Source organism: Crocodylus porosus, unplaced genomic scaffold (genome assembly GCF_001723895.1).
Source record: "Crocodylus porosus isolate Cpor-Errol unplaced genomic scaffold, CroPor_comp1, whole genome shotgun sequence".
Classification (NCBI taxonomy): Eukaryota; Metazoa; Chordata; order Crocodylia; family Crocodylidae; genus Crocodylus; species Crocodylus porosus.
The window spans coordinates 47272416-47298219 of NW_017728906.1; the positions used below are offsets into that span (position 1 = coordinate 47272416).

General features: G+C 40.7%; 1 protein-coding gene across 13 annotated transcripts in view; it reads left to right on the forward strand.

Moving 5' to 3' along the window:
* CASK (calcium/calmodulin dependent serine protein kinase) overlaps positions 1 to 25804 on the forward strand; it is a 387068-nt gene that overhangs the window by 338389 nt on the left and 22875 nt on the right. For 6 of the 13 annotated variants that reach the window (XM_019529070.1, XM_019529072.1, XM_019529071.1 and 3 more), the window contains 6 exons: positions 6586 to 6671; positions 8364 to 8432; positions 15244 to 15312; positions 17003 to 17038; positions 23207 to 23403; positions 24797 to 24912. In XM_019529070.1, the coding sequence (XP_019384615.1) occupies positions 6586 to 6671; positions 8364 to 8432; positions 15244 to 15312; positions 17003 to 17038; positions 23207 to 23403; positions 24797 to 24912 (573 nt within the window). The remainder of the gene's footprint in view (positions 1 to 6585; positions 6672 to 8363; positions 8433 to 15243; positions 15313 to 17002; positions 17039 to 23206; positions 23404 to 24796; positions 24913 to 25804) is intronic. The other 7 variants (XM_019529076.1, XM_019529077.1, XM_019529078.1 and 4 more) reach the window with 3 other exon arrangements.

Consider the following 25804-nt stretch of genomic DNA (forward strand, 5'->3'; position numbering starts at 1 on the left):
TGCTTCCTGCTTTTTTGCCTCTTTTATAGATGTTTGTTGGACTGCCTCTATGACACTAACTAGATAGGATAATTTTCTTTTACATAATTATTGCTAGGCAGATTTTCTACATAAGTTTCATTTCTGCAGAAATGACGCTTCTAGATAAGAAATGAAATTTACAGAATGCACATGTGTAGCTGAATGCCAGGGGAGAAAAGTACAAAGCATTCATTTTGATTAACAGTCGACTTCAAGGTTACATAAATGTGAGAGTGCCGCGCGGCAGTTACACAGAAAAGGAAAAATAATATAAAGTCTTTGCTAAAAACTATAAGATAGTTACAATATCCACTCTGTTGAGCAACAGTTACAAATTTCTCGGTTGTCTCAGAACTCTTAAAGGTCTTTGCTGCTGATGTACCTAAAAATGAATCAGGAACCAAGTTATTCCTGTCCAGTGCAGTTTAGCTTAGGGCTCTGTTTTGGCTTTTAGCGATGCAAGCTATTACAAAACCTCCAGACATGTGGCTTTTCCTGTCTCCCTTCCTCCCCCTACTTCCTACCCTAAATGCAGAATAGCATGTCAAAAATAACTAAAGGCTGAACTGAGGATGTCTTGCTCTGCAGTGTTCTTAAGTTTCAGGTTTAAGTGCATCTCTAAGGAAAGCCACTGGCTTGGCCTCTTCCACCAGTGAAATGCACTCCTCCTCCTCTGTTGCTGCTGCTACATATCTTTTCTCCAGGGAAACCACTGCACATGGGGATGACAACAACTTCTTGCTGCCAGGAGATAATAGCTTCCAGTTTCCACCTTCCTGGGAGTCCATGCCCTCTTCCTTTTCTAGCACCACTTCTGGCAGTTCTTCCTCCACAGTCTGCACGTACACCTCCTGAGAATGCTGGTACACCCCCTGGCAACAGTGTTCTCTGCTTAGGCAACGAATGGGGGGCAGGCAGGAACACTGGTGCCCCCTCCGAGAGTGCCAGCCAAGGAGTGGGGATGCCAGGAGAAGTGAGCCCTGTAGCCAGTCATGCCAGCTGGGGGGAGGGGGGCAGTTCCCCTGTGGCCAATTGCACCAACCTGAAAGTGCCAGCAGTGCACCTTGGAGAGCCATCGGCATGCTGCTGGCACTTTCACATTGGTGTGATCTGCTGCAGGGGCGTACGTGGCTGCAGTGGGGCCCTCACCCCCCCCACCCCTGGTCGCTGACTGGCCACTGGGGGGCAAGTGCCCCCCCTGCCCCGACTCAGGAGGCACCAGTTGCCCGTGCTTTAGAACCTTGCTACCTCCTCCTGTAGCTCTCTTGCCTTCTCCCTGAGGGACACCACCAGAAGGCACCGCTCACATTGCAGGTACTCCCCCTCCTGGCGGACACTGGAAGAAATCTGCAAGCTGCAGTCTGCACAGCACCCAACCAGACCTGGGTGGAAGCCTCAATGGTGTGTGGTCCTGCCTGGACAGAACCTCACAGGTGCAAGCAGAAGAAGAGCTGGCAGTGGCAGTGGCTCTGGTATTGTGACATCCTGTGTCTAGGTCTTCTAATCTGCTGCCTCTCACTACTTGCCTCTCTTTCCAAGAAGACCTTCCCTAGCAAACTTCTCTGTAGCTGGCCTGTTTTCTGTTCTTTAATCTGAAGGGTTCCCTTTTCCCCTCAACCTCTTTCTTCTCAGCAAGCTTACAGTGAAGGAACAAGAGAGAGCATTTCCAAGCAAACTCTCTAGCTAACTCCCCCTCACCCTGGACTCTAGTTAAACGAGGGGCTTAAGTCTTGGTCTAGCTGATGAGTTCTAGCTGCTAAAATAAAACAATGTAGATTAGTCATAATTACATATAAACACAGAATCTTACCTTTTAGGCTGCCCTTTAAGAGAGGGGCAGCAACCTAACCTGCAAACTGCTTGGAAACTGTCCTGTTTGCTTCTCCTTGTTCTCCCTGGTCACAGGGAACCATTTAGCTCAGCAGTTGGCAACATTTCAGACCTGTGAACTGGAGCAATCTGGCTTGGGCCCAAGGAAGGGTCAGTGTTTCAGCCCAGCTGCCACCATCACTTTTCCCTGCTGACACTTCTTACCACCCCCAGCAGCTTTGGGGCAGCTACTTGCCGCCTGGCTTCAGTGCAGATGTGGACTGCTCCACAAGCCAGATCCAGCTCCACAAGCTGGATGAGTTCCCCAGCTCACAAGCCCACTCCAGTGGCTCAGCAGGCCAGATATTGCTGACTCCTAATATAACCCTAATGCACATTAAACCTCCACCTACACACAGGACTCAGCTCACTGGAAATAACACTCCAGTGTAGTGTTATTTGTTACAACCCAAATGTCTTTAGTTCTTCTGGTAAAGTATCTGTTTTTGGCACATACATGTCAACAGCTGTATTCATTTTAAATAGGGTGAGGCACCACTGTTTAACTGCTGACAGACAACATAGACATTGGCTGCTCATTCTTTCCCATAAGAAAATGGGTAGCTTTGTTTTACATGAGCTTCAGTAAGAGGCTTAATTAGGAGCTCTTACAGGTAGAGAAAATTATGACTCGGGAAACACCTATGCCTTAGGACAACTACAAATGCATTTTGTGAGCAACAACGCTACTGTTATAACAGCAAGCATATAACAAGATAGCGAAAAGGGATTGCTGCAGATGAGCAGCCTCCAGCCTTTCTCAGTTATATAACTTCCTGCCAACTGCAGAATTAACTTCCTGAAAAGTCTCACAGGAAATGGGTCCCTGCTCTACCTCACAGAAATATGGAGCCATTGCTCTGCTTATTCTGGTAAGTGATGGGCAGGAGGAGGAGACAGCTGACTCTAATCACCCAGTTTTTATTATTGTAGATGCATTTGACAGATTGTCACAGATGTGATAAAATAGAATACAGATAAAGAAAGCTGTTTCCCCAACAGCTTTTAATCCAAAAATATGACTACACGGAGGTAAAATGGGGGGAGGGGGTGCCTGAGAAAACGTACACCAGGGTATAGGTGCCCTCAAGTATTAGATGCCAAGAGCACTTGCCACCAATAAAAAAAAAAAACAAAACAGGTGTGGAGAGGGCATCCCCAAATGCTAAGAGCTACAACCCTTACTTTCTTCCCCAGCTGACTCAGTCTAACAACTTTTTCCCTGTTATGAGACAGCCTGTTCCTCCCCCAGCACAAACTGAGAAAAGTTCAAATACCCTCTCAGCACCACCAGCCTCGGACACGCACCAATTGCTACAATCCAGTCACAGAGTATCAATGCCAAGTTCTGCCACAAAGTAAAATAACTGGAAAATATTCAAAAAGCAGGGTTGTGTTTAGCTTTTAATAAATGATTAATCTAATAGGCATATTATTGATTCTGATTTTCATTTTGATAATTAATTCAACCAGAATTTCTGTTGGGCTATTTCCTGATAATGTTTACCCTGTTACAGAAAGTATAAGGCACCCTGGGATATTTAGCATTTTTAGGAAGACCTCAGTTGCAGGATGACACAGTAAAAAGAGTCCAGATTTACTTTAGAGCTAATATATTTTTGAGAGGGCAGGTGTTGCAGTAGAGTTGTGAGAGGGATTACTAGTATTGACCTTTTCATAAAGAGCTAGGTTATCAGTACTGCAGGAGTGAGCTAGATTCATCTGAAATTCAAATACGGAGCTGCTTCATTCATATACAGTAAACTGCTCCCTGTGATGAATTGTGATGAATGTTCTACAAAGGCAGGGTAGAGGAATTACTCGGGAGCCTCTTCCCCTTTATGTTGTCAGTAGGAAGCTCAAAAGTGGAATTGTTCAAAACAGTTACTATGTGAGAGAGGATTTCCTCTTGAATGGACTGCAAGTTTAAGAAACCCCGTTCTGAAGCCTGCTAGGATGCTCTGTGTAGCAGTTTTACAGAAGAGAGCCCAAAGGGAGCGCAGTCATGGCAGTTCACAGCGATTGTTCCTCTTAGGCCAGCTCTAACTAACCTGGGCTGTGCTTGTGTTCTAGTGCACTTACTGTTCAGGGTTTGGCATTTCTATTTCAAACCATGATAAAATTTAAAAGAGCATTCATTAACATGGGTATACTTTTTCTTCTTCAGTTAATATGGTCATTTTTGATTTGGCAATCAGCAAAAACACCAGTTGAGGCTCTAGGTGATTTATTGCCAACTTCTGTTTCCAGAATGACTTCATTTTGAAAAACAGATAGCCAGCTGTTTGTTCTTCAAGTAAGACTGATTGTGTTTGGTACAGCATTTAGAAAAGGATGTTTGCACAAATTAATTCACAGGGAAAATGCAGTATAGTAAGAGAGATAGTGAATGTGTTAGCTGTGTAAAATGATTCTTACCACATAAAAGACAGTACTAACCACATTATTTTATTACCCAGTCCTTTACAGAATGTTTTTATTACCATACAAAGCTAAGTTGGAAGGAATGGCATGGTCACATTATTGATTTGAGTGAGACTTTGTATGGTAAAAAGTAAGAGAAACAACAAATCTCCTGAACAGTAACAAGTATAATGATGAATCATGGTGGCTAGAGTGGAACTATTCACTCTGAATTTCCCTGCTTTGTGAGATTCAGTTAAACTCTAAAGGCTAGATACAGTAAAGGATTTAAGTTGCATCTGCACTGCAGACTTACTGGCTAAGTACAGACATTCAAAAAGCCTGACCCTGAATTGATTCAATCTTTGCAGGCTAGTCTAACCTGCGTAGATTGAACGAAAGTGCAAGTGAATAGACATTCACATTTGATTCCAGAAATGCAGGCACATGCCTGCAGTGGCTTAGGCTAGAAGCCAGGGGGTGCTAGAGCAAGCCCTTGGCTGCAGGGAAGCTGCACTGAGAGGGGGCGTGTTCAGGCCCCAGCAGGCCTGAGTTTGATCAGGGAGGGATTTAAACCCCTACCTGGGCCTGCAGGAACCCCAGCTGGGGTGTGCCTGGAGGGGAAGGAAGAAAGCAGCCCCTGCCAACATTTCCCACCCCACCCTTACTGCACGAGCAGCATGGCCAGCCCCAGCAGCAGCGTGAAGCCCCTCCATCCCCTGTCCCACTGGCATGGACCCGAGCAAGGGTCTGCCAAGCCGAGGTGGAGCAGCCCATGTCAGGGTTGTCGTATGTGTGTGTGTGTGTCCGTCGTTGTGTCCCCCCCCACCCCCTGCTGCTGGGGCATGACCACTGGGTACCAGCCCAGCATGGCCTGCTGACACAAAGTGGGGGCAGAGAGGGGGTTTATTTTCACCTCCCTCACCTCTCCCCTTGAGATTCCAGCTGGGGTTTGCTTGTTTGGGGCAGAGCAGCCCCTGTCAGACATCCCCCATCCCACCACTGCTGGAGTAGCAGGGGGTGCATGGCCAGGCAGTAGCCTCAAGTGAATGTGGGAGGGTGGAGATTTAATTCCCTGCTCCCTGCCCTGTCCTATCAGCACTGATCTGAGCTAGGATCTACCTGACCAGAGTGGAGCAGCCCAGGTCAGGTTCGCTCCCCACTCACAACTGCAGCAGTGGAGGTAGGGGCATGGCCAGAGCCAAAAGGGGCAAGGAGGAGGTTTATTCCTCCCTTGCTGTGCCCTGGTCAGGCAGACCCTGGCTTGGGTCCATGCTGGTGGGATGGGGACAGAGCAGGGAATTAAAAGCCATACCGTCTCCATTCACTTCACGCTGCTGCCAGGGCTGGCCATACCCCCTCCTGCTTGAGCAGCAAGCGGAGCAAAATGCCTGATGGGCTGCTGCACCCCTGCCTGGCAGACCCTGGCTGGGGTCCAAGCTGGTGGGAGAAGGGAGGGAGGGAGGAATAAACTGCTTTCCTGCTCCCTTCACCTTAGGGGGCTGTTGTCTGGCCACACCCCCTCCCCTGCTCCAGCTAGAAAGCAGAAGGTCAGGTAGTAGCCTAGTTGTTGCGGCACTGGCCCTCCGAGTTGGAAATAAGAATTCATTATTCTCTTCATCCTCCTCATTAGAAGGATTCTAACCCACATCTTCCACCTCCCAGGGGAGTGCTCTAATCACCAAGATACACCAGGTACCTTTCTCCTGTCGTTGTTGAAGCTATTACTGGGCAGAGTGGAAAACAAGATTTGTGGAATGAAAGAGAGTCAAAGGAGTGCAAGACTCTGTAACCTCGTTGTGAGGGCACTGGATTGTGGAGGGAGTCTTGGGTCTAGTCTCTGCTCCCTTAACTGTTCCTATATTTCCGTTCAGCTGTCATCAGATGAAACACATAAACAGTCCCTGCAGCCCTGACTCAGCCATCTATATTCTGGACAGAGGCAGGATTTCAGACATACTCATGTTTAGTCTTTCTTCCTGGCTACTTCTGGGCAGCTGTTTTGCTCCAAATCCAGATGTTGGATCCCATTCTGAAGCACCTGTTTTTTTTGCATATACTGTATCAGAAACCTTAGTGTCTGACTCAGGGTTCTGGGTTGCACTCTAGGGGATCAAAGATCGAAGAGTTGGATATTAAGTGCCTAAAGCCTTCAATGATATACCCCTATACCATTATAGTATTCTTGTTCTATTTTCATGCTGTTGTATTGCTAGCCAAGGTTGGAGTTTTGGTATCATTTCATAATTGTTTTAAAGGTGCGCAAAGATTCATTGTTTTTAAATTCTACAGGTACACTCCATGTGGGCGATGAAATCCGAGAAATAAATGGAATCAGTGTGGCAAATCAGACAGTGGAACAATTGCAAAAAATGCTTGTAAGTGCATGAGAGCTTGTTGGCATTGACACACATATACACAACTGAATTGTTTTATCTTACAGCAAAACTTACATAATTGCTCAGTGGCACCTCCTTTGCCCTTCCATTCTTGGTAGCTTGCTTTATCCCACAAGACAACTACTGCCTCTGCCCAAGAAAAAAAAAACACCTGACCAGTTCAGCAATGCTAAGACATGCCACAGGTGATTCTTTGTTTCCTTCTGCAATGTCTTTCATGCATGTAACCCCCTCTTTGAGCTAGCCCATACGATGAGTGCTCTCTTCTCCTTAAAATCCTTGGTCATTTCTGTTTCTATGACACCTACTAGTATTCATCCAATAAAGAAGCTATGGGACATGATTGAGAAGACCTTGACATATCTCTATACTTGCCTATTAATGTAATTATAATCCATTTTTAATCCAAAGGAAAGAGTATCTTAGAAGATTCCTCACCACTCTGTCTTGCCATGCACTGTTAGCACATAGCATAAGACTATGAGCTGCCTCTGCTTATGCAGCTTTCAGTCCATTAGCTATTCTTGTACAGAAACAGGAGAACCCAGCACATTCATATTTGGGTGGTTCACAGTCTGCTAAATTCACACAAGGTTGCCAAATATAAGCTCTGAGTTGTTAGTTGTAGCTTTTACTTCAAAGGACAGTGCTTCTCTCATCAGCTGGAGCTCATCTGTGGCCCTGCCCTGCTGGTTGTTGCCATTATATATGACATCCAGCTAGTTCACAGACGTCTTTGAGAAGGCTACAAAACCTAACACTGTCCAGGTTGTAATGAGTCTATTACAGTTGAGTGTAATAAAGTTCTGAACAGAACGACAATTATTTCAAAACCAATATACTGTGTAAGTACTACACTATAAAAGCATAAAATGTGATTGCCTTTTGTAGTGATGTTTGGCTTTGTAGGTACAAATGTTGCTAATGGTCATAAAACTATTCATTTTTTAAAAATCCAGGTCCTGTATTCTACTCCAAGATTTATTTCAGCAGTGAAACTCACAAGTTTTCTTCTAGCTAGTGCAAAATAGTAACTTTATATTTGTTTTAAATATCTTGCCCTTTGGTTTCACCAGCTGTCCCTTTGGTCTTATACTATGGAACAAAGTAAAGAAAAGGTTTTGATAAATTCTCTTTGTGTCCTTCACACTTTTCAGTATTTCATTCATGTTGTTTCCTATTAAGGAGCTCTTTCATATTTTTTTTACCTGCAAAAGTGTGGAGCACATCTTTTACACCCATTGTAACTGTTCTATCAGGATTTAACATGTAAATTGACTGAAAGGAAAATATACTTTTTGTAACAGTGACAATGTAAATGACAAGAAAATTGCTAGGTGAGGGTAATGGAACTGGAAGAAATTTACAGATCTGTATACAACTCTCATCTACAGGTGCAGCTGTAATCTCTACACAGCTGAAGACCAGTCATGCTAGTTAACTAATGATGTATGTTTGGTTTTATGTTAATGAGGAACAGACTGATGTGTTGGTTGCTAAGTGAAGCCACATGCTTGTCACAGCTTTCTGGTTTATTTCTAAATGTTTATTTTATGGAGAACTGCTGCACTTTTGGACAGGCTTTGATGATTTCCTTTCAAAGATCAGAGAGATTTTGTGTGTTTTATCTTTTCTGTTTTGTTTCTTAATGAAATACTTCTCTCTTTGCAGAGGGAAATGCGAGGAAGTATCACCTTCAAGATTGTGCCAAGTTACCGCACTCAGTCTTCATCCTGTGAGGTAATGGGTTTAATGAACCATCCCCATCCTCTCTCAGTCCTATAACTAACTAACTGCCTGCTGATGGCTGAATGTTACTGCTTTCTGGGAAATTGTTTCTGCCTGTGCTGTTAGATCACGCACACCAATTTTACAACAAAGATAACGGAACACGAGTAGGTCCCACCTTCAGCCCTACCTTCATACTCATCTCATCAGCGCCTTAACTAACCCTTTGCAGCCTATGATATGAAAAGAAAAGGGAAAGCCCTTAAGAGTCTCTCTTCAAATACAGTGAAAGTAGGGAATCCCTTATTTTAAAATTTACAGTCTAAAATAATTTCTCCAAGGAAGTCTATTTGAATTCCTAAGTTCAATTCTTATTTAACAACCCTAAGGCTGTTAAGGGTTAATTGGAGATCTTGTTTCTGTATAATCCTTTTCAGGTAAATTTGTGATGATTGTCTGTGACAGTTACACGTGGCTAAATATTATGTTTTTATACAGAAAATACAATTTATAAATATTAAAGGAAAACAGGTTTGGAGTTCAGTGCCTGTGGAATTAGCAACTTGATGTTATGGATTTGCACAGTACTTTTTGGTCTTTATCTTTTTCTTCCTCATAAAGCTTCTCTCTGTGATATGATTGAAAGGAATTAAAATCCTGAAACTGGCTATTAAGGAAAGATTCTATTCGTACTCGGGCATACAGATTGGCACAAGCACTACATAACCAATGCCATTCTTACCATGCAGCATGCTATTGCTTAACTATAGACACAGTTCCCAAATGTGGACTCGGGACTAAATGAAGAACTAATTCCTCCTTGAGGAACTCCTGTAGTCTTTATTAGATCTGGAATTTCACCCTAATTGTTTGTTGTCTATACATGCTTATTCTAGATCTCCAACGTAGAGAAATTAAACTTCTACTTGTTAAACGCAGTTGTTCTTTTCATTTGAAGAAAGAAATTACATTACTTTTCAGTTATCCTCTGTACTTTTAAGAGAAGTCATTTAAAAACTAAAAGACTTTCAAAACCGGAAGTTCTACTACCTCTCCCCATGAAAACTGCTTTTTACTTTTCAGTCACATCAGTTTTGGACCAGGAAGAAAAGTTTAAATAAAGTTGCTGATGAAGTACAAAAGCTTTTCATTATACTAAATGGGAGAGAAGTTACAGATATTAAGGACTATGTGTCACTTTTTGTGTTATAGCTAGTAGTAGAGTAGTAATGGAAGGTATGTTGCTTCCCAACATTGTGTGCGTGTGTGTGTGTACACACACAAAAACTTAGGCTAAAACAAACGTGCAAATCCAAATTCAGGTCCTAAAATATGCGGACAGAAAGAGATGCTACCTGCACCAACTAGTAATAGTTCAGCTGTTTTTCGTAATCTTCTGATCTGGGTTCTTTCGAGCCAGCTGTTTCTACAGGAGACAAAAGACTATGGAATCTTGGCTTCAACTGGATGTTCAGAACATGTAACCAAAACCTGATAAAAATTAAGCATATAAATATCACGTGCCTGTCATATATGTTAAAAAAATTACATTTATCATAAACCTTTGCTATTCTTGGCTCTTCTGGGTCCGCCAACGCATCCCCACTAGAATTTTTTTCAGAATCCCAAGTTTTACAGCAGCCACAAAGAACTATAAAAAATAGTACCCCTCTCCCTCCCCCATCTCTTATTGCAGCTGTAGAACTTCTCCCTCAAAGTTATGCAGGCTTAAGACTCAGATCAACTTAATGCAAAATAATAATCATTCCATGGACTCTAGGTTGCTAACCTTTGTCATATACAGTGGAAATGGCTTTCGCGTTTACATTTATATTTATGTATTTATCACATTATCAGTTAGTCAGCTTTTAAAAACTTAACCTGTAGTCAGGTCTGTGGAGGTCCTTGGCTTTCACGCTAATGGTGCCTCCCCTTTTATTAGTGGATCTTTCACAATATCTTCAAGGTGCCATGAACACAAACTGCTCAATTTGTTCAACCCTCTTAAAATGAAGTAGGGTTGCATTCTGAGTTCTATTCTTGGAAAGAAGAGTTCCGATTTTTCTTCAGTTTCTTCTTTTTTTCTTCAAACTTCCTGTTTTTTCTTGGATTAAACCTTGCTAATGAATACTGCTTTTATAATTTATTTTGCATAAACCATAATTCCTCATCTTCTGAAGGATGTGCCATCCAGTTATTTAAGGTAGCATACAGTTTGAGCCCAGCAAAAAGCCCCAATAGTGCAGTCCTTAAAAATACCATTTTTCCAGCATTAGCTTGCCAGGAAATTGCTCACTTCTGCATGGATTTAGACCCCGACTACAAAGAATACTCCAAGATTCTTCCAAGGACTGATTGCAAATACCATGCAGAAATTTTTGTTGGTACAGTATGTAGTACACCATCCAAATTTGGTCAGAATTAAACCATCTATTTGCCAGGCATTGTACTGGCTCCCCTGTGTAATTCATCATTTATTGCAATGTCCTGATACAAGTCTTAAACCCTATAATGTGTTAGGACCTCTTTATACTTCTCGCATATCCCCATAGGAAATTAAGCTCATGGGGTGAGATACTGACTGGGAGATAATCAACGGATTTTTGAAGAAATTCTGGCTATGGGACTCAAAAGATGAGTCCATTTTCAGAACACAGTGTACGACATCTATTCAGGTGAGCCTTCACAATAAAAATTTCTTGTTCGCCTGAAAATGAACCATCCAAAAAAGATTCTTTAGAAATGCAGCAACTTGGGAAAGGCCTAGAACAGGATATGCATCTAAATAATAATAATAATAATAGTGGTGACGATAACAACAAATAAACAATAATAAATATGGTCGGAGAACAATGAGGATTCTCTTGCTATTTGTATTTGACACTTCCACTAGACTGCCTTTATGGACTTAATAAAAATTCATAAATATAAATGAAAATATGGAACCATTTCCACTGCATATGCCAGAGGTTAGCACCCTATAGCCATTGGGCCCCATACAGCCCCTGGAATGATTTTATCCTGTCTGCAAAGGGGGGATATCAGTAACAATTTGGAAGCTTGGAAATTTTGCACTTATGACAGCAGCCAGGTTGGAAGCGCTGACCTGCCACAAACAAGCAGCATTATTTTGACCCGCTGCTTCTACAGGAGTGCCAACTCCTGGTATTTACTTTTGAAGTAACACACAAGCTAGGCATTCTTGCCTCCCATTGATACTAGCACTAGAGGCATGTTTTAGTATTTCAGATGTACAAGAATGCTAAGAGGAAATACATTTTTGCAGAGAATCATCTGTGTAAACACTGACTTAAATTTTTGAGCCAGGCCCTACGAGACGCATGAATCGTTATGAAAAAGGCTCATAGATTTGCTATTTTAAACTAGTCATAGTCTGCAGTAGACTTGGGAACAATAGTCTGGAAGTTTCCATTTGATGGCATATCAAATATGAGACTGTTAGCATTACTGGAGTCCTCCTTTTAGAGTTACAGAAAAAATACTCAAGATTTATCAGTGAAAACATATTTCTTTGCCCAAAATTAGAATCGAAGTGTATTTGTACATTATTATCATCTCGCTGTGAGGAACACTGTGGGAGTTAATTTTTTGCAGGATATTCTGGGATTTATATCTTTGCAGATTTGAAAACAGTAACTTAACCTGGTTGCTCTTGCCAGGGTCTGAGTAGACAAAGGCAGATCCATTAGTTCCAACTCCAAAAATGGTTTCACTTATTTTTTATTTATGCACTAACACCTGGTTTGCTTCATTCAACACCTGTAAGTGACTTGGCTTGTCCCACCTGATCTGGTTATGATGACAGAGCTAAAAGCCCACTTAGAATCTGCAGCTACGCTGTGCCTTTCTGATCTTTCTTTCATGGTTTGGGAATGACATACAGTATCACTTTTTCCCTTTATCTCTTTAATCTTTTGTTTAGCTGGCCTGAGTTGGACAGGTTTGGGAATTGTAGGTATCCAGGTAATGCTGCATTAATGTTGGCAGCTGGAAGTGCCCGGTCCAACATGGTATTATTACTGTCCTTGAACACCTGGTCCATCTTGTATCTACCTGCTCTGCCCCACGAAGACTGGCATTCTTGCATGCTTTACAAAAGATGTTATTTCTTTAAGCTAAACTTCAAGCAGGAGCTGAAGTTTTCTGTTGTAGTTCTAAGCAGTCCTGATATTCTAAGAATGAACCCCGTTCTCTCTGCCACCTTTCACTAGACTATTGTATATTTTTGTTATCTTTAGTCAGAGGTTTTTTGGTTTTTTTTACTAGAAACCTTGTAGGCATCAAAAACCATATAAATGCCTCCTGAACTGGACTTTTCAATATCTCTGTAAGCTTAGTGTTGCCACAACACCTGTTAGCTTTTTCTCATGGCATTTCATCACTGTTTTGTGAAAATGGCAGTCGGGAGCTCTAAAGCATCTCATACCAGCTTCTGTTTTTGTTTCTTCCGATTCCAGAGTTGGAGAGGAAGCTACATTTCAAAGAGGGACCCAATCTACTCTGCATTTGCCTTCAAAAATTTACTTGGGTTAGCGATCATTTTCAGTCATTCACTGTTCAGCGAATCAAGTGTGGGGTCCATGAGGTCACCAATGGCTTCTGCAGTGGTGACTAAAGTTTGCCATTATGAAGTTCAGAGCTAGATATGATTCTGAAGCTCTTTACAAGTAGTAGTTTGGTTCAGTGGAAGAGATCTCAGTGTTGTCAGTGTGCACACCTTTGTATTAGGGCTAGAAATCTTCCTTAGGAAGGAGAAGTGGTTGAGAGCCTGCAGATACAGGGTCTCCTCTGCCTCCAGTTGAACTTTTTTTTTCCAGCTTCTCCACATAGGCTGTCTCTGCTTCCAACACTTCCCAAAGTTTGCCCCTTGCAAAATCATCATCTGCCCAGCAAACCAAGACAAACCAGATCATAAGTGCCAGGGCAGAACTCATTCTTTGCTGCTTCCAGGATATCTGAGCTATGAGCAGTCACGTCTGAGGAAAGGAACAATTCTCTTGTATAACTGGTATAGTCTGGTTCTAGGTTTAAAAAAAAAATCTGTTACAAATGGAAAAGATAATTGCAGCTTTTTAAAGGAAGTTTCTGTTAGCCCTCATGTGATCGCAAAGGGGCAGGGGATAACCTGGATATAAAAACATGAGAATCAATTCCTTTAAGAACAGATACTTCCTATTACACAAAAAATGTTATTTGAACACGCTTAGACAAATGGAATTTGTGCTGGGGTATTTAAAAAACAACAACAACAAAAAAGTGTTTCTGCCAATCTGTTAGTTACTACAAATACCTAACAAGGTCAAATGACTGTATTTAATCCAGATCTATCTAGATATCATTTTCCTCATTAATTCTATTTGAGAGACCAAAATCTTGAAGTGATGAGCATTTTAAATCTGTGTCCGGTTTGGACCTCTATCTGGTCTGGAGCTCCTCTAGGTGGCTGTTCATGGAACTTCATTTTAAATCGTATCCAACAAGCCAGAACAAAAAAAAGTTCAGGAGGATCTACTGAGTTTATTGAACATCGAATAGTAGCAACAGCCACAATAATAAAAATTGCCTGTCATACTGGCATTGTAAGATAATTATGAATATTATTATATAACTAACTTGTTTAGGTTAATATATAGTTAATGGTGAAGTCTTATCTGATATACGTCATTGTATCAGAAGTTTAGGGTATGATTCTAGCTCCTAATAGTCTCATGAAAAACACCCTAATGTGATAAGATGTACCCAAAGGATTTCAGTAATCTTTTTAAAAATCTGTTTTACTTCCATATTTTTTGTCCTTGATGTTAAATGAAGCAAGCAGTTGAACCTACCTAAAAGGATTTTAGACATTACTTTACAGTGCTATTGAGTTTCTGCATTTTATTTAATGTATAAACTATTTTTCTTTACTGAGAAAGTATCTTGTTAGCACTTGAGAGTTCTTTAGTCTCTCATTATTATACACCATGTGCCCTAAACACTAAGAATAAAAGGAAGGGTCAGCACCTACTTTCCTGCCCCTGCTTCCTTCCCTTGACTCTTCAAGACCCATTGTCACAAATTTCCAGCTTGTGCTCCTAAAGATGCTCCAACAGGCACTTCACAGGGAGTCTCAAATACTAAGGAACTCCACTGGAGCTTAAAGCTATCCTGCAAGGTCAGGCAAGTGGTGGCATTTCTGTTACATAATGCAGTTTGACAAGTTCTATTCTTTTGCATCCAGTACCTAAAAAAATTAATTGCAAAGCCATAAAACGCAAAAGAAAAATGCAACTTACTACACCACAAGCGCTAGTTCCATTTGTGGGTCCATAATGGTTGAGAAAATGCAAATGGGGACATCTGGAGCAGAAATTCATCATGCCCAACATTAATGTCCTTGAAAAAAATACAGAATTTGTTCTGAATCAGTGTTATGCTGATAACTGCTTTTCCATGTCCTATTAAAATCATTCACCATATGATTTTAAAACAGATTTAACAGATAATTTAATGTGGCTACATCACCTGTAACATTTAGCTAGCCATGTGAGGCAACTCTTAAGTGGTCCCAAATGTTGGAGTATTGAGAAGGCTGCCTGACTGCTGAGGTAATAGTACTATTTAAATTTATAGGATAAAATAAATCAGTCTACTTTTTAAATTGTGCAAAACTTTCAAATTAATGCAGTTTGTAGTGTGCAAGCTTTTGCAAATGAAACAGCTCAGGAATTGGTTATAAAGCTGTGGATGTAACTGTTCATTTAAATATATCTGTGTTCCTGTGATAGTGTTGTGTGTTAATGAACCTTGTGTCTTATTTCAGAGAGATTCCCCCTCTACATCCAGACAGTCCCCAGCTAATGGTCATAGCAGCACTAACAATTCTGTTTCGGTAAGACCTCCAGTTCCAGACAGAGCAAGTGTGCAAATTTTGTTGGTGCTCATCTACCATTACTGTTATAAATACATGTGTTCAGTGGAAAGTTGTGTTCTGCTGATATAATTAAGTCTACTACAGCTATTACTCCCTGATTTCTCCTCTTAAGGATTTATCAACAGGTTTTCTCTGATAATAAAAAACCCCAATTTTCAGTTTAAAAAAAGTAACCTAAAATCCACATTTTTTCATGATTAATATGAAATACCACTATATATCTGTCTATATATTAGTGGTGTTTTAGTTTAATCACGGGGAAATGTGGATTTGGGGTTACTTTTGTAAACCACAAATTGAAGATTTTTTTAAATCGGAGAAAACCCTATTTATCAACAACATATTTTTCTTATTTAAATCCATTTAGTGACTTAAATATTAATAACTGAAACGTGTCACTTTTACCCATCCTTAAAATGTTCTTAGCAAGGGCTAGGTCTTAGTTTCCTTAAAGCTGTGAAAGGCTTTTAAGTGGAAGTTTCATTTCCATTCTAAACTTTTGAAATGATGGTTCACGAAAGAGTAATTGCAGAGCTCATATTTTAGGGCTTTACAGGGGTTTAAGTTTTGTGTTTCGAGAAACCTCTGGAATGTGTATTGGTTTCCGCTATCTGAGTTAAGGAATTGGTGTGCCCTCTGCTGTTGTGGTACGTGCACATACTTTGTGAAATATGAGCCTTGCCTGGATATGAAAAGCAAAAGGAAGTGGCTTTAAACTGCACTACAATCCAAGCTATTCCCATCACATCTTTAACACAAAGTACTTCCTGTTCAGCATGTATTCAGGTAGAAAGGTGCTGCTGATTTCAAATATTTCTGAACTACTATAGATGTTGAAATTTGTATTGTATTTATCATTTGTCATTGTCCTGATTTATACAGTAAAACATTACAAAGCAACTGTATCTGCAAGTTCCTTCTTTAAGAGTGCTGCCCACACTCTGACTGTTCTAAGAACTGACAGTTTCCACAGTGGAAGCTCTTTAAGAAGCCAGAGCATAGCAACTGTTCTGATAACTATAAAAATTAAATTACAATTTACAAATGATCAGCTACAAGATCAAATGGTTTAATTACAACGAGCAACAATTATATGGATAGAAAACATTGATAGCACTTATGAATTAAACTGAACTTGCAATATAATTAAAGACAAAATAAATTTATTATTATAAATCATAAATGTATTCCTAGGCACATTTTATTAATCTCTTCCCAGTGATAAACTTTAATAGTAATAATCACTATCTCTTATTTTATAGAAGAAAATATATCTAATTTAAGAATCTTATTAAGTTGAAACAGGCAATTACATTAAAAGCCTCTTTCACTTGCAGGTGCTTTTGTGTTGAAGATGCTGAATTGTTTATTACCAAAAAAAAGCACATTTTCTATCTGCTTAAACTTTTACCTGCTTTCTTCAGCTTGCTGCTAAACAGCCTGGGTTTGATTTTCTTTAAGAAGTAAGCATTTCTTTAAAAAAAAAAAAAAAAAAGTGTGGGGAGAGGGGCGGAGGAGGGTAGTGTTTTATACATTCCTACAACTTAACGTTTTTCTATAATGTAAACAATTACATTAACAGATTATGTTGTATACTTTTAAAAAGTAAAATGAAAATTTCTTCTCCTGGGTTGGCTTTATTCTGCAGGACTTGCCATCAACAACACAACCAAAAGGACGACAGGTGAATAGATATCCTGCATCAGAACTTTTCTAAATATAGCTGCTAGTAATGAATCCCTGCTTCCCTTTTCCCATTCCATATTGTGTATGTGCTGGACTATAACATTTAAGCTTGGAACATGTGTCCCATTTTGTTTTTAACTCATTGTGCCTGGCTAATTTGAAATGGTGTGTTTTTTTCATGTATATGTGTGTATATCTATGGGAGACAGGTTTGTTGTAATTTCAGCCTAAGATGTTACTTTATTTTAAAACATTATTAATAGGTTTGGATGGCACTGCGCGAGTCTGAAATCTGTTCAGACTTCACTTTGGAGGAAAGTTCACCTCCATGGTGTGCCAGGAGTTTAGCTCAAATTGAGGTAAATAAAGCAAGCTTAAAAAAATGAAAACAGACTGAGGAAACTGTAGAAGTAGATCCGTATTTAAATGAGTTTGTAAATCATTATAAGTGTTTACAAAATGCTCTGAAGTTTATAGTGGTAAGGATTCTTTTTAATGGAAGTCACCAAGTCCATTAAAATAAATTTTCAGTTCCAATCTCCAGATTCACTAAAACTTACACTTTAAATTTCATACATCACATCTCATTTCAAGGTATAGATTTCTGCAGTAAAATTTTGAGCAAATGAATTTAAGTGGGAGAGATTGCAGATTTTAGTTTTGATCATTCTTTATGATTTTGATAAGCTTTGTTTGGCTCATGCCTCTAAAACTGAATATCTTCCAGCTTTGTTTTAGCTGTAGCATTTAACAAGCAGCTTAGTTCAGATAGCCATTACTTAGCTATTTGCAGGTGGGGAACTAGCTGACTACGATAAATATACACTTAAATATACAAATATATGCACATGCCTCTGTTTGCATGTGTATATGCATCAATTTGAAATATGTTTTGCAACATGTGCATTTCTTCAGGAACACTTGGTCTTTTACAACTAATTTTGCACACATATGTTGCCACTTTTGTTCTCATTGGGAAGGACCTTTCATGAATACTTATAGAGTAATACCCCACATGAAAATGGGCAGCAAAATTTGGCTGCAATGAGCAGACCATATTCTCACACTGGTAGAGAAAACAAAGGTCACGTGCTACAGTGGAGGTGGATGGTAACTGAGTGCAACACAAATCCAGACCTCACCACCATTATCAAAGGAAGGGATTTTTGGTTCCAGTTCCCTCCCTCTGGTACATCTAGGGAGGATCCCCACATGTAGGAGCGTGCACTTGTAGAGGCGCAAATAGCAGCAGCACAAATTCGTGCCACTGCTTTGTGCCCCCATCGCATGCCCCTGCACATGTGCTTTGCTGCACAGCAAATTGTCTCAGTAGGGGTAGGGGAGACTGGGGCCAGCACCTCTGCTGATCTCAGCAGTATTACCTGGTGTCCTGGGTGCAGCAGGGGCACAGATCAGGCAGGGAAGAGCTTGGCCAGCAGCCAGAGCATTGCTCTAAATAGCCAGCCCTCCATTTGTTCTGGTACACATTACTGATGTATGTTCTGCATTGTTTTTATACTCTGAGCAGTTTTTTTGCTACCAGGATTTCCCAATAACAAATTTTGTCACCAGTCCAAAAATTTGCAGTGCAGCACACATTTTCAGGGTCCTGCCTTCAGAACAAGAAAATGTTTTGCCTGACGTTTTCATCAGTGATGTGGAATGGGAGGGAGTGTGCAATGAAATCTCAAAAGTTTTCCAGCTAGTCAAATCCCATGATCAGGGAATCAACCCTGACTGACTTCCTGCCCTTTGGGCAGGGGGCTGGACCCGAAGATCTTGCGAGGTCTCTTCCAGCCCTAATGTCTATGAAATATATGTTCTCTGCGTGCAGTTTGTGCTGCCACAGATTACATGCCCTTACACATGGGGGCATGCTCCTAGAGTCCGAGAAGGTGAAAGGGCCAGGAGGCCTCCAATTGTCTCTGTATTGATTTAACATACGGGAGATCTCAGGTTTTTTTCAGCACCTCTGATCCTTGTATCCTGACCTGAATTAACTAGCTGCACACAAAAGTAGGACTTTTCCCTCCTAAGAAGGTTCCAAGGAAAACCTTTATAAAGTTCTGCCGGTGCCCCCTTGCATTCTCCTCTGAAGTTTTAAATTGTTTTTCTTTGTTGCAGCTTTTAAACTAGCATGTAGCAGCAAGAGATTCCTGGTCCATCTTTATCAATGATTTCTTACAGGCCTAGCCTTTCCAGCATCTGGCTCTGAATGCGAATCAGGAATTCAGCCCTTAGCTTTATTGAACTCTGAAAATAAATTACAAGGGCTATCTGTGAAATGCCCTTTAAGTGGGTTTTTTTGTTTTTGTTTTTGCATGGGGGGGAGGGAGTGCCAGATAACTAATTTTTTTCCCTTAAAATATTTTTCTTAGGGGCCATCCATTTGGCCAGGACAGTAGAAGAGCTGTTTTTCATGCTTTCCCTTATTCTTTGTTCTACCATTTACAACTCTCCCAGTTCCCTTTGAACGATTACTTTCCGCTTGAACCCCCTTGTTTCCCAGCCCAGCTCTTTGCTTCACCTTTGACCCAGAAAGGAGTTTGGACCACTGTAGATATTTATCACACCATGTACGTTTAAAGAGATTTGAAACTTTCCACAAAGAGCCACAGCTGCCACTGTAGGGATGTTATATATAGGCAAGACTCAAGCTAGAGGAAGGAGAGAAAGGAGGAACCTACTAGAGGGTACAGATTACCAATTGCTATTTCTACCCAGTCCCTACCAAAGTTCAGTTCAATATTGACCAAATCCCAGAAAATAAATTAGTAAATAGAGATTAAAATGTGTGTGTGTGGTTTTTAAATCTCCCTTTTATAGATGTGCACTACAAAGAAAGACATTAACTGACTTGCCTGTGGTTAATCAGTGACAGAGTGATAATAAGATTTTAAAATATTGAATGTTGGGTCCTGTACTTGGGCCCTTGTCATAGATTCATAGATTGTTAGGGGCTGGAATGGACCTCGCAAATCATCGGGTCCAGCCCCCCTGCTCTAGGCAGGAAGATGACTGGGGTCAAGTGACCCCAGCAGGGTGACTGTCCAGTCTCCTCTTGAAAACCTCCAAGGTAGGTGATTGCACTACTTCTGGAAGGAGTTTATTCCACAGTCTGGTCACCCAGACTGTGAAGGAGTTTTTCCTGGTATTAAGCCTAAAGTGGCCTTCCAGGAGTTTATATCCATTGGTCCTCGTCTTCCCCAGGGGTGCACTAGTGAATAGTTGTTCCCCGAGCTCCTGATGCACTCCTCTGATATAGCAGTAAGCTGCTATCAAGTCCCCTCTCACCCTTCTCTTCTTTAGGCTAAAGAGGCCCACATTGCTCAGCCTATCCTCGTCCCTGATCATACAGGTTGCTCTTTTCTGGACCCTCTCAAGTTTTTCCATGTCCTTATTAAAGTGCAGCACCCAGAACTGGATGCAGTTCTCCAACTGTAGTCTCACCAGCACTGAGTACAGCAGGAGTATCACTTCCTTAGTTTTACACGAGATGCATCAGTTGATGCATGCCAGCGTGTTGCTTGCCCTGCTAGCCACCGCATCGCACTGACGGCTCATGTTCATGCAATGGTCAATCATTACCCCTAGGTCCCTTTCGGCCGTAGTGCCAGTCAGGCTGTCACCTTCAAACCTGTATGTATGTTGAGGGTTATTTGCCCCCGGATGGAGCACCTTACATTCGGAAGTGTTAAACTTCATCTGGTTTCGGTCTGCCCAACTCTCAAGCCTGTCCAGGTCCGCCTGTATCTGCAGCCTATCTTCTGGAGTGGCCACACTGTCCCATAACTTGGTGTCATATGCAAACCTGGCCAGCAAGCTTTTCGCTCCCCCATCCAAATCATTGATAAAGATGTTGAAAAGCACTGGTCCGCCGGTCAAGAGAGACCTTCATTTTAAACAGATAAAATACATTTGCATCTGAAATGTATAGTGAAAGACGATTTTAGGTTTGTTTCTTCTGTGCTGTTGAGTGCAGTGGTCCAAGATGAATAAGGTTATTTCAATATTGCCATAAATATTATCATCTAGGCAATATTGCTAGATAGTTACAGCTGTACTGAAGCTGAAGTTGAAAAGAAGCGAGGTGACAATAAACTTTCACCTTATAGACTAACTGAATAAGAAATGCATAAGCTTTCATGAGCAAAAGCTCATGTAGAGAGATTCAGAAATATCAAAACCCTTTATATCCATGATCCCTGAGCTGTGAGAGCTGCGTGAAGTTTTTGGTCACTTCTTTCAGGGCCTCAAAACCCTCTCCTCCTCCTGTTCAGCCTTCTAAATGTCTGCTTCTCTTGCTGCTTTGTCAGTGTAACAAGTTGTCTCTGTATCTTGTTCAGGGATGACAATCCCTGTGGACTGGTTTTCATTATGCAACTACTACTGTCCTGTGGCTCTGTAAGCAGAATCCCTTTCTGTAAACATGGTATATGGTGACACAAGGGGTTTATCTATCAACAAAGATGCACAAACTTCACAAAATACATTAGGTAGGCCAGCCACAGCGCTGTCTTATCAGACCTGTGTCAGCCAGGGGATGTGTATTTTCACACCACTAACTAACATACCTGTGCCAGCAAAACTAAATAGCATAGACCAGGCTAAGTGGTTCCCCTAGCTGGAGATCATGTGTCTCCTTCACTACTTATATTTTCTATGCTCTGCTTTTCTCCTGAGGAATTTAATTTCAACCCCTTCCCCTCCTCACTGACAAGGTGGGATAAGCAATGTCATTTAGCTTTGCCAATCTCCTTAACATATTCTTTGTTCTACTAGGGTGCAGTCAAGCCATGATAACAATTTATTTGATTGTCCTGCTTCTGGACACAGTTGTGCTATGATGTGTTCTTTGTCAGCAAATAGCTGAGGGCTTACATACATGGGAACATAAAGGAAAGTTAAAGTGCATCAACTGGGAGGATTAAGATAAAACTTTCAACCTGAATAAGAGCCTCTATGCTTGGAATTAATGCTCTGTAAATTAGGGACTAACCTTTTGTTGGTTAGTTTTAACTTTCCTAAGTATCCTGGTATCGACTGGTTCTGAGGATTAAAATGAAAAAGAGCTCATAATGTTTATCAACTGCTCAGAATTCATAGGTTGTGCACAGACAGAATCCCCAAGCTGACCCATCTGGTCTGATGGAGCTCTAAGTGTCAGGGGCCCTGGTTATATTTTCAGTTCTGTCTCGGGTGCTGTTTCTGACATTAGTTGAGACATTTAACTCCTCCTTTTGAGGTCCTGTGATGCAGAAGGGCCTTCATGAGCTAGCAAAACCAGAGTTCAGAATAATTGTTCCTATCTAAGAGTTGATTGCCTTATTAATAAAATAATCAGAAGTAAATGCAAAGCATTGTGACATCATTTAAAATCATGCAGTGAGAATTCTAATTCCTCCTATTGTTTTTGCTCCTTAGAGCATAATGTTTTCTGACTTCATTTTAACACTATTGTCCTCGGGTGACACACAAGTAAGAGACCAATACTGAAAGAACTGCAGTTACTTACCATTTTTGTTGCTCATTAGTGTGAGAATTTGCACTAACTTAAATTCTGCAAAGATTACATAGACTTCATCCAAGCAAGCACATTTGATAGGTACATTTGATTTTTCTATTGTAACTAGTGACAGTTGTACTTAAAATGTTTAGACTGAATATTCATAATTAATGACATAGCCTAAACCTATTATACAGTAATAGTCTTACTGTCAGAATCATAAAATATGTAGTCCAACCTGAAAATGTATATAGCTTTGATTGACTATAAAATACAATTCAAACTATAAAATATAGTTTTGGCCTTCAACCTGTAATTTTAGATTATAGCTAACAATATGCAGTTATAGACTGTCATCAGAAAATTTAATAAAGATGTATACATAAGAGTCTCCGAATAGCAAGAAATGCATTTGCTGTTACTGCTAGGATTTTATGCTACGCAGAAGTCACAAGCATTAAGTAACATCACTTTCTCCCCATTGTTTTCATTTTCAACTGTTTCTATTTTCAGCTGTCATTTACACTTTCACCATTCAGTTCTTCCTCTGCTTGTATGCATACAGTATGTGGTAGCTAGATGCACAGATCAGATTTTCACAAACCACTTGTAATATGAGCATTAATATGTCAGTGTTTCTTACAAACTCCTGTTTTATAGATATATGTAAGAGCACAATTTGAATATGATCCAGCAAAGGATGACCTCATTCCCTGCAAAGAAGCTGGTATCAGATTCAGAGTTGGAGACATTATACAGATCATTAGCAAAGACGATCATAACTGGTGGCAGGGTAAACTGGAGAATTCCAAGAATGGTACTGCAGGTCTTATTCCTTCTCCTGAGCTTCAGGAATGGTATGTTTTCAGTGAAAATATCTTGATTCTTGTTGTATATCTCTTCTTTACAATTCTGTATTATCATACAGCTAGTATTTGTGTGAGGTTTTTCTTACCAACCTCCAAAAATCTGGTATATGCTGTAGGTTAAATTTTGTGAGCCATAGTTATGTCTTCTATGCAGGTACAGTTGCAAGAGTTTGCCTGCATGCATACTTCAGGATTGCATGTAGAAATGTACTGAAATACTTTCCTTTTCTTTAGTAAAACCCAAAGCACATTAGAGCCCTATCATCTTTTGCTCATTTCCATCCTGGATTAAAAATTACACACTTAGATATGCATGCACATTTTTATTACAAAAAAAGACTAACCAGATGCTCTTATAGGCCCTGATCTTGCAATGCACATTAGCATAACTGTCTTCAGTGGGACTCATACCTTCCACGCACTGTTGGAGCAGAGTTTTAGTTAGTTACACAGACCAAAGTTCAGTGTTCTTTCCTTTGCCACATCAGCAACATAATCTCACTAGCATATATAGGACATATGCCTAATCTTCAGTATCAAGAGATAATATCATCAACCACTCCAAGAGAACCCCAGCGCTTTTGATCAGCAGAAGGCAAACTTTGAAATAAACCTTTAAAATGCATCAGGGTGCACCCTTTCATACAAATACCACCATGCAGTCCTGTTTATGTAAATAGAGTTGGTAAAAGTTGTAATTAAAGATAGGTGCATGCATATCTGTTAGCAAGGTGAAGCCCTAAATATGTCAGGTGATATCTTTGTCTCTGTTCTTGGTTCTATGGTGTCAGGTAGAAGGACCAGAACAACATAAAGAGTCCCTAAGAAGCTCAGTTCCAGTTGTGGGATCCTTTTCCCAATACTAACGCTGAGACAGATAGGCTGCCTTTCGAGGACCTCATGCATGCATTTGCATAAGGAATAAACTGGACTGTGAAGTGGGTCAGGCTTTTCATAGTAAGGACACACGCAGTATCAGAAATATTTAGCAGCACTGAATCCCACAGAACAACTTGAGCTCTTTCACTTATCCAGGTTTTGACTACTGTGTAATGTATCGCAGCAGCCCAGGATCAGAAGAGTTCAAAGGTAGCTTAAAAGTATCTTAGCCACCTTATTTTCTTTGGTCTGGGGTGCTCTGTGCTGCACCTCTTCATACAGCCATTGTAAATAGAGGACTTCAGTATCTGAATGTTTAAAGTTTTCAAGAAAAGTCAAACTGTACACTTGAAAATTAAAATAGTGTCCTTTTTATAAAGCAGGAAATGACATTTTTAAAATGTGTTTATAGTAGCAAAATGTATCCATCAGTGAAGGAGAAATCCCATGTGCTATGTTGTCTGCAACAACAGCTAATCAATTTTTCCTCTTCCCCTGCCAGGCGAGTAGCTTGCATTGCCATGGAGAAGACCAAACAGGAGCAGCAAGCCAGCTGTACTTGGTTTGGAAAGAAAAAGAAACAGTACAAAGACAAATACTTGGCAAAGCACAATGCAGGTATGAAAAATGCAAGCTTTTTTAGAACATACTGCTTCACAGTGTGAGCCTTACTGTTTGCCACGTGGCTGGCATGCCACAAGCTTAGTGAGTTCTATAGGAAGAAGTTAAGTAAGATTATAAATATATTGCATTGTTAAGCTAATTCTGTAGCATGTAATACATACCAGCCTCTCTGGTATATACTATGCATCCCCTTCGCACAAAAGGACACAATTATGGAAAAGTAACTTAAATTGAAAGTTGGTCAGCAGTGATTTCAGTTATTTTTCATTATGCATCATTGGCATAAACAATGCTCTTCAATTCTAGACCTCGTATGTCCTGAGAAGACATTATCTTATGCACTGGAACCAGGGGCATCAAATATACAGCCCATGGAGCCCTATATCATGTGGCCCAGAATGCTGCCTGTGGGTCTCAGAGTAGACCCACACATCATATGCAGTGCATGCTGGATGGGCCTCATGCACCATATGGAGCTGAGGTTGGGTGCACATGAGGCCAGTCTGGAGCACATGCTGCTACCATCAGAGGTCTCTGCAGCCACATCATTCTTGTCAATATGTGAACTATTTTCGTTTTAAATAGTTTGTGTAACTGAAGAAAGGGTAATCATGCATTTTCTTGAAGTTTTACAGCTGAAGCATACTCTGAAGTTAAACTGGGGAGTTTTGTAGTTAACATAGAATCATAGAAGTAGGGTCGGAAGGGACCTTGTAGATCAAGCTCGACCCCCCCACCTGGGCAGGAGAAAAAGACTGGACTCAAATGAGTCCAGCCAGGTAGTCATCAAGCCTCTTCTTAAAGATCCCCAGGGTAGGAGCCAGCACTACTTCCCTAGGAAGTTGGTTCCAGCTCCTAGCCGCCCTAACTGTGAAGTAGTTCTTGC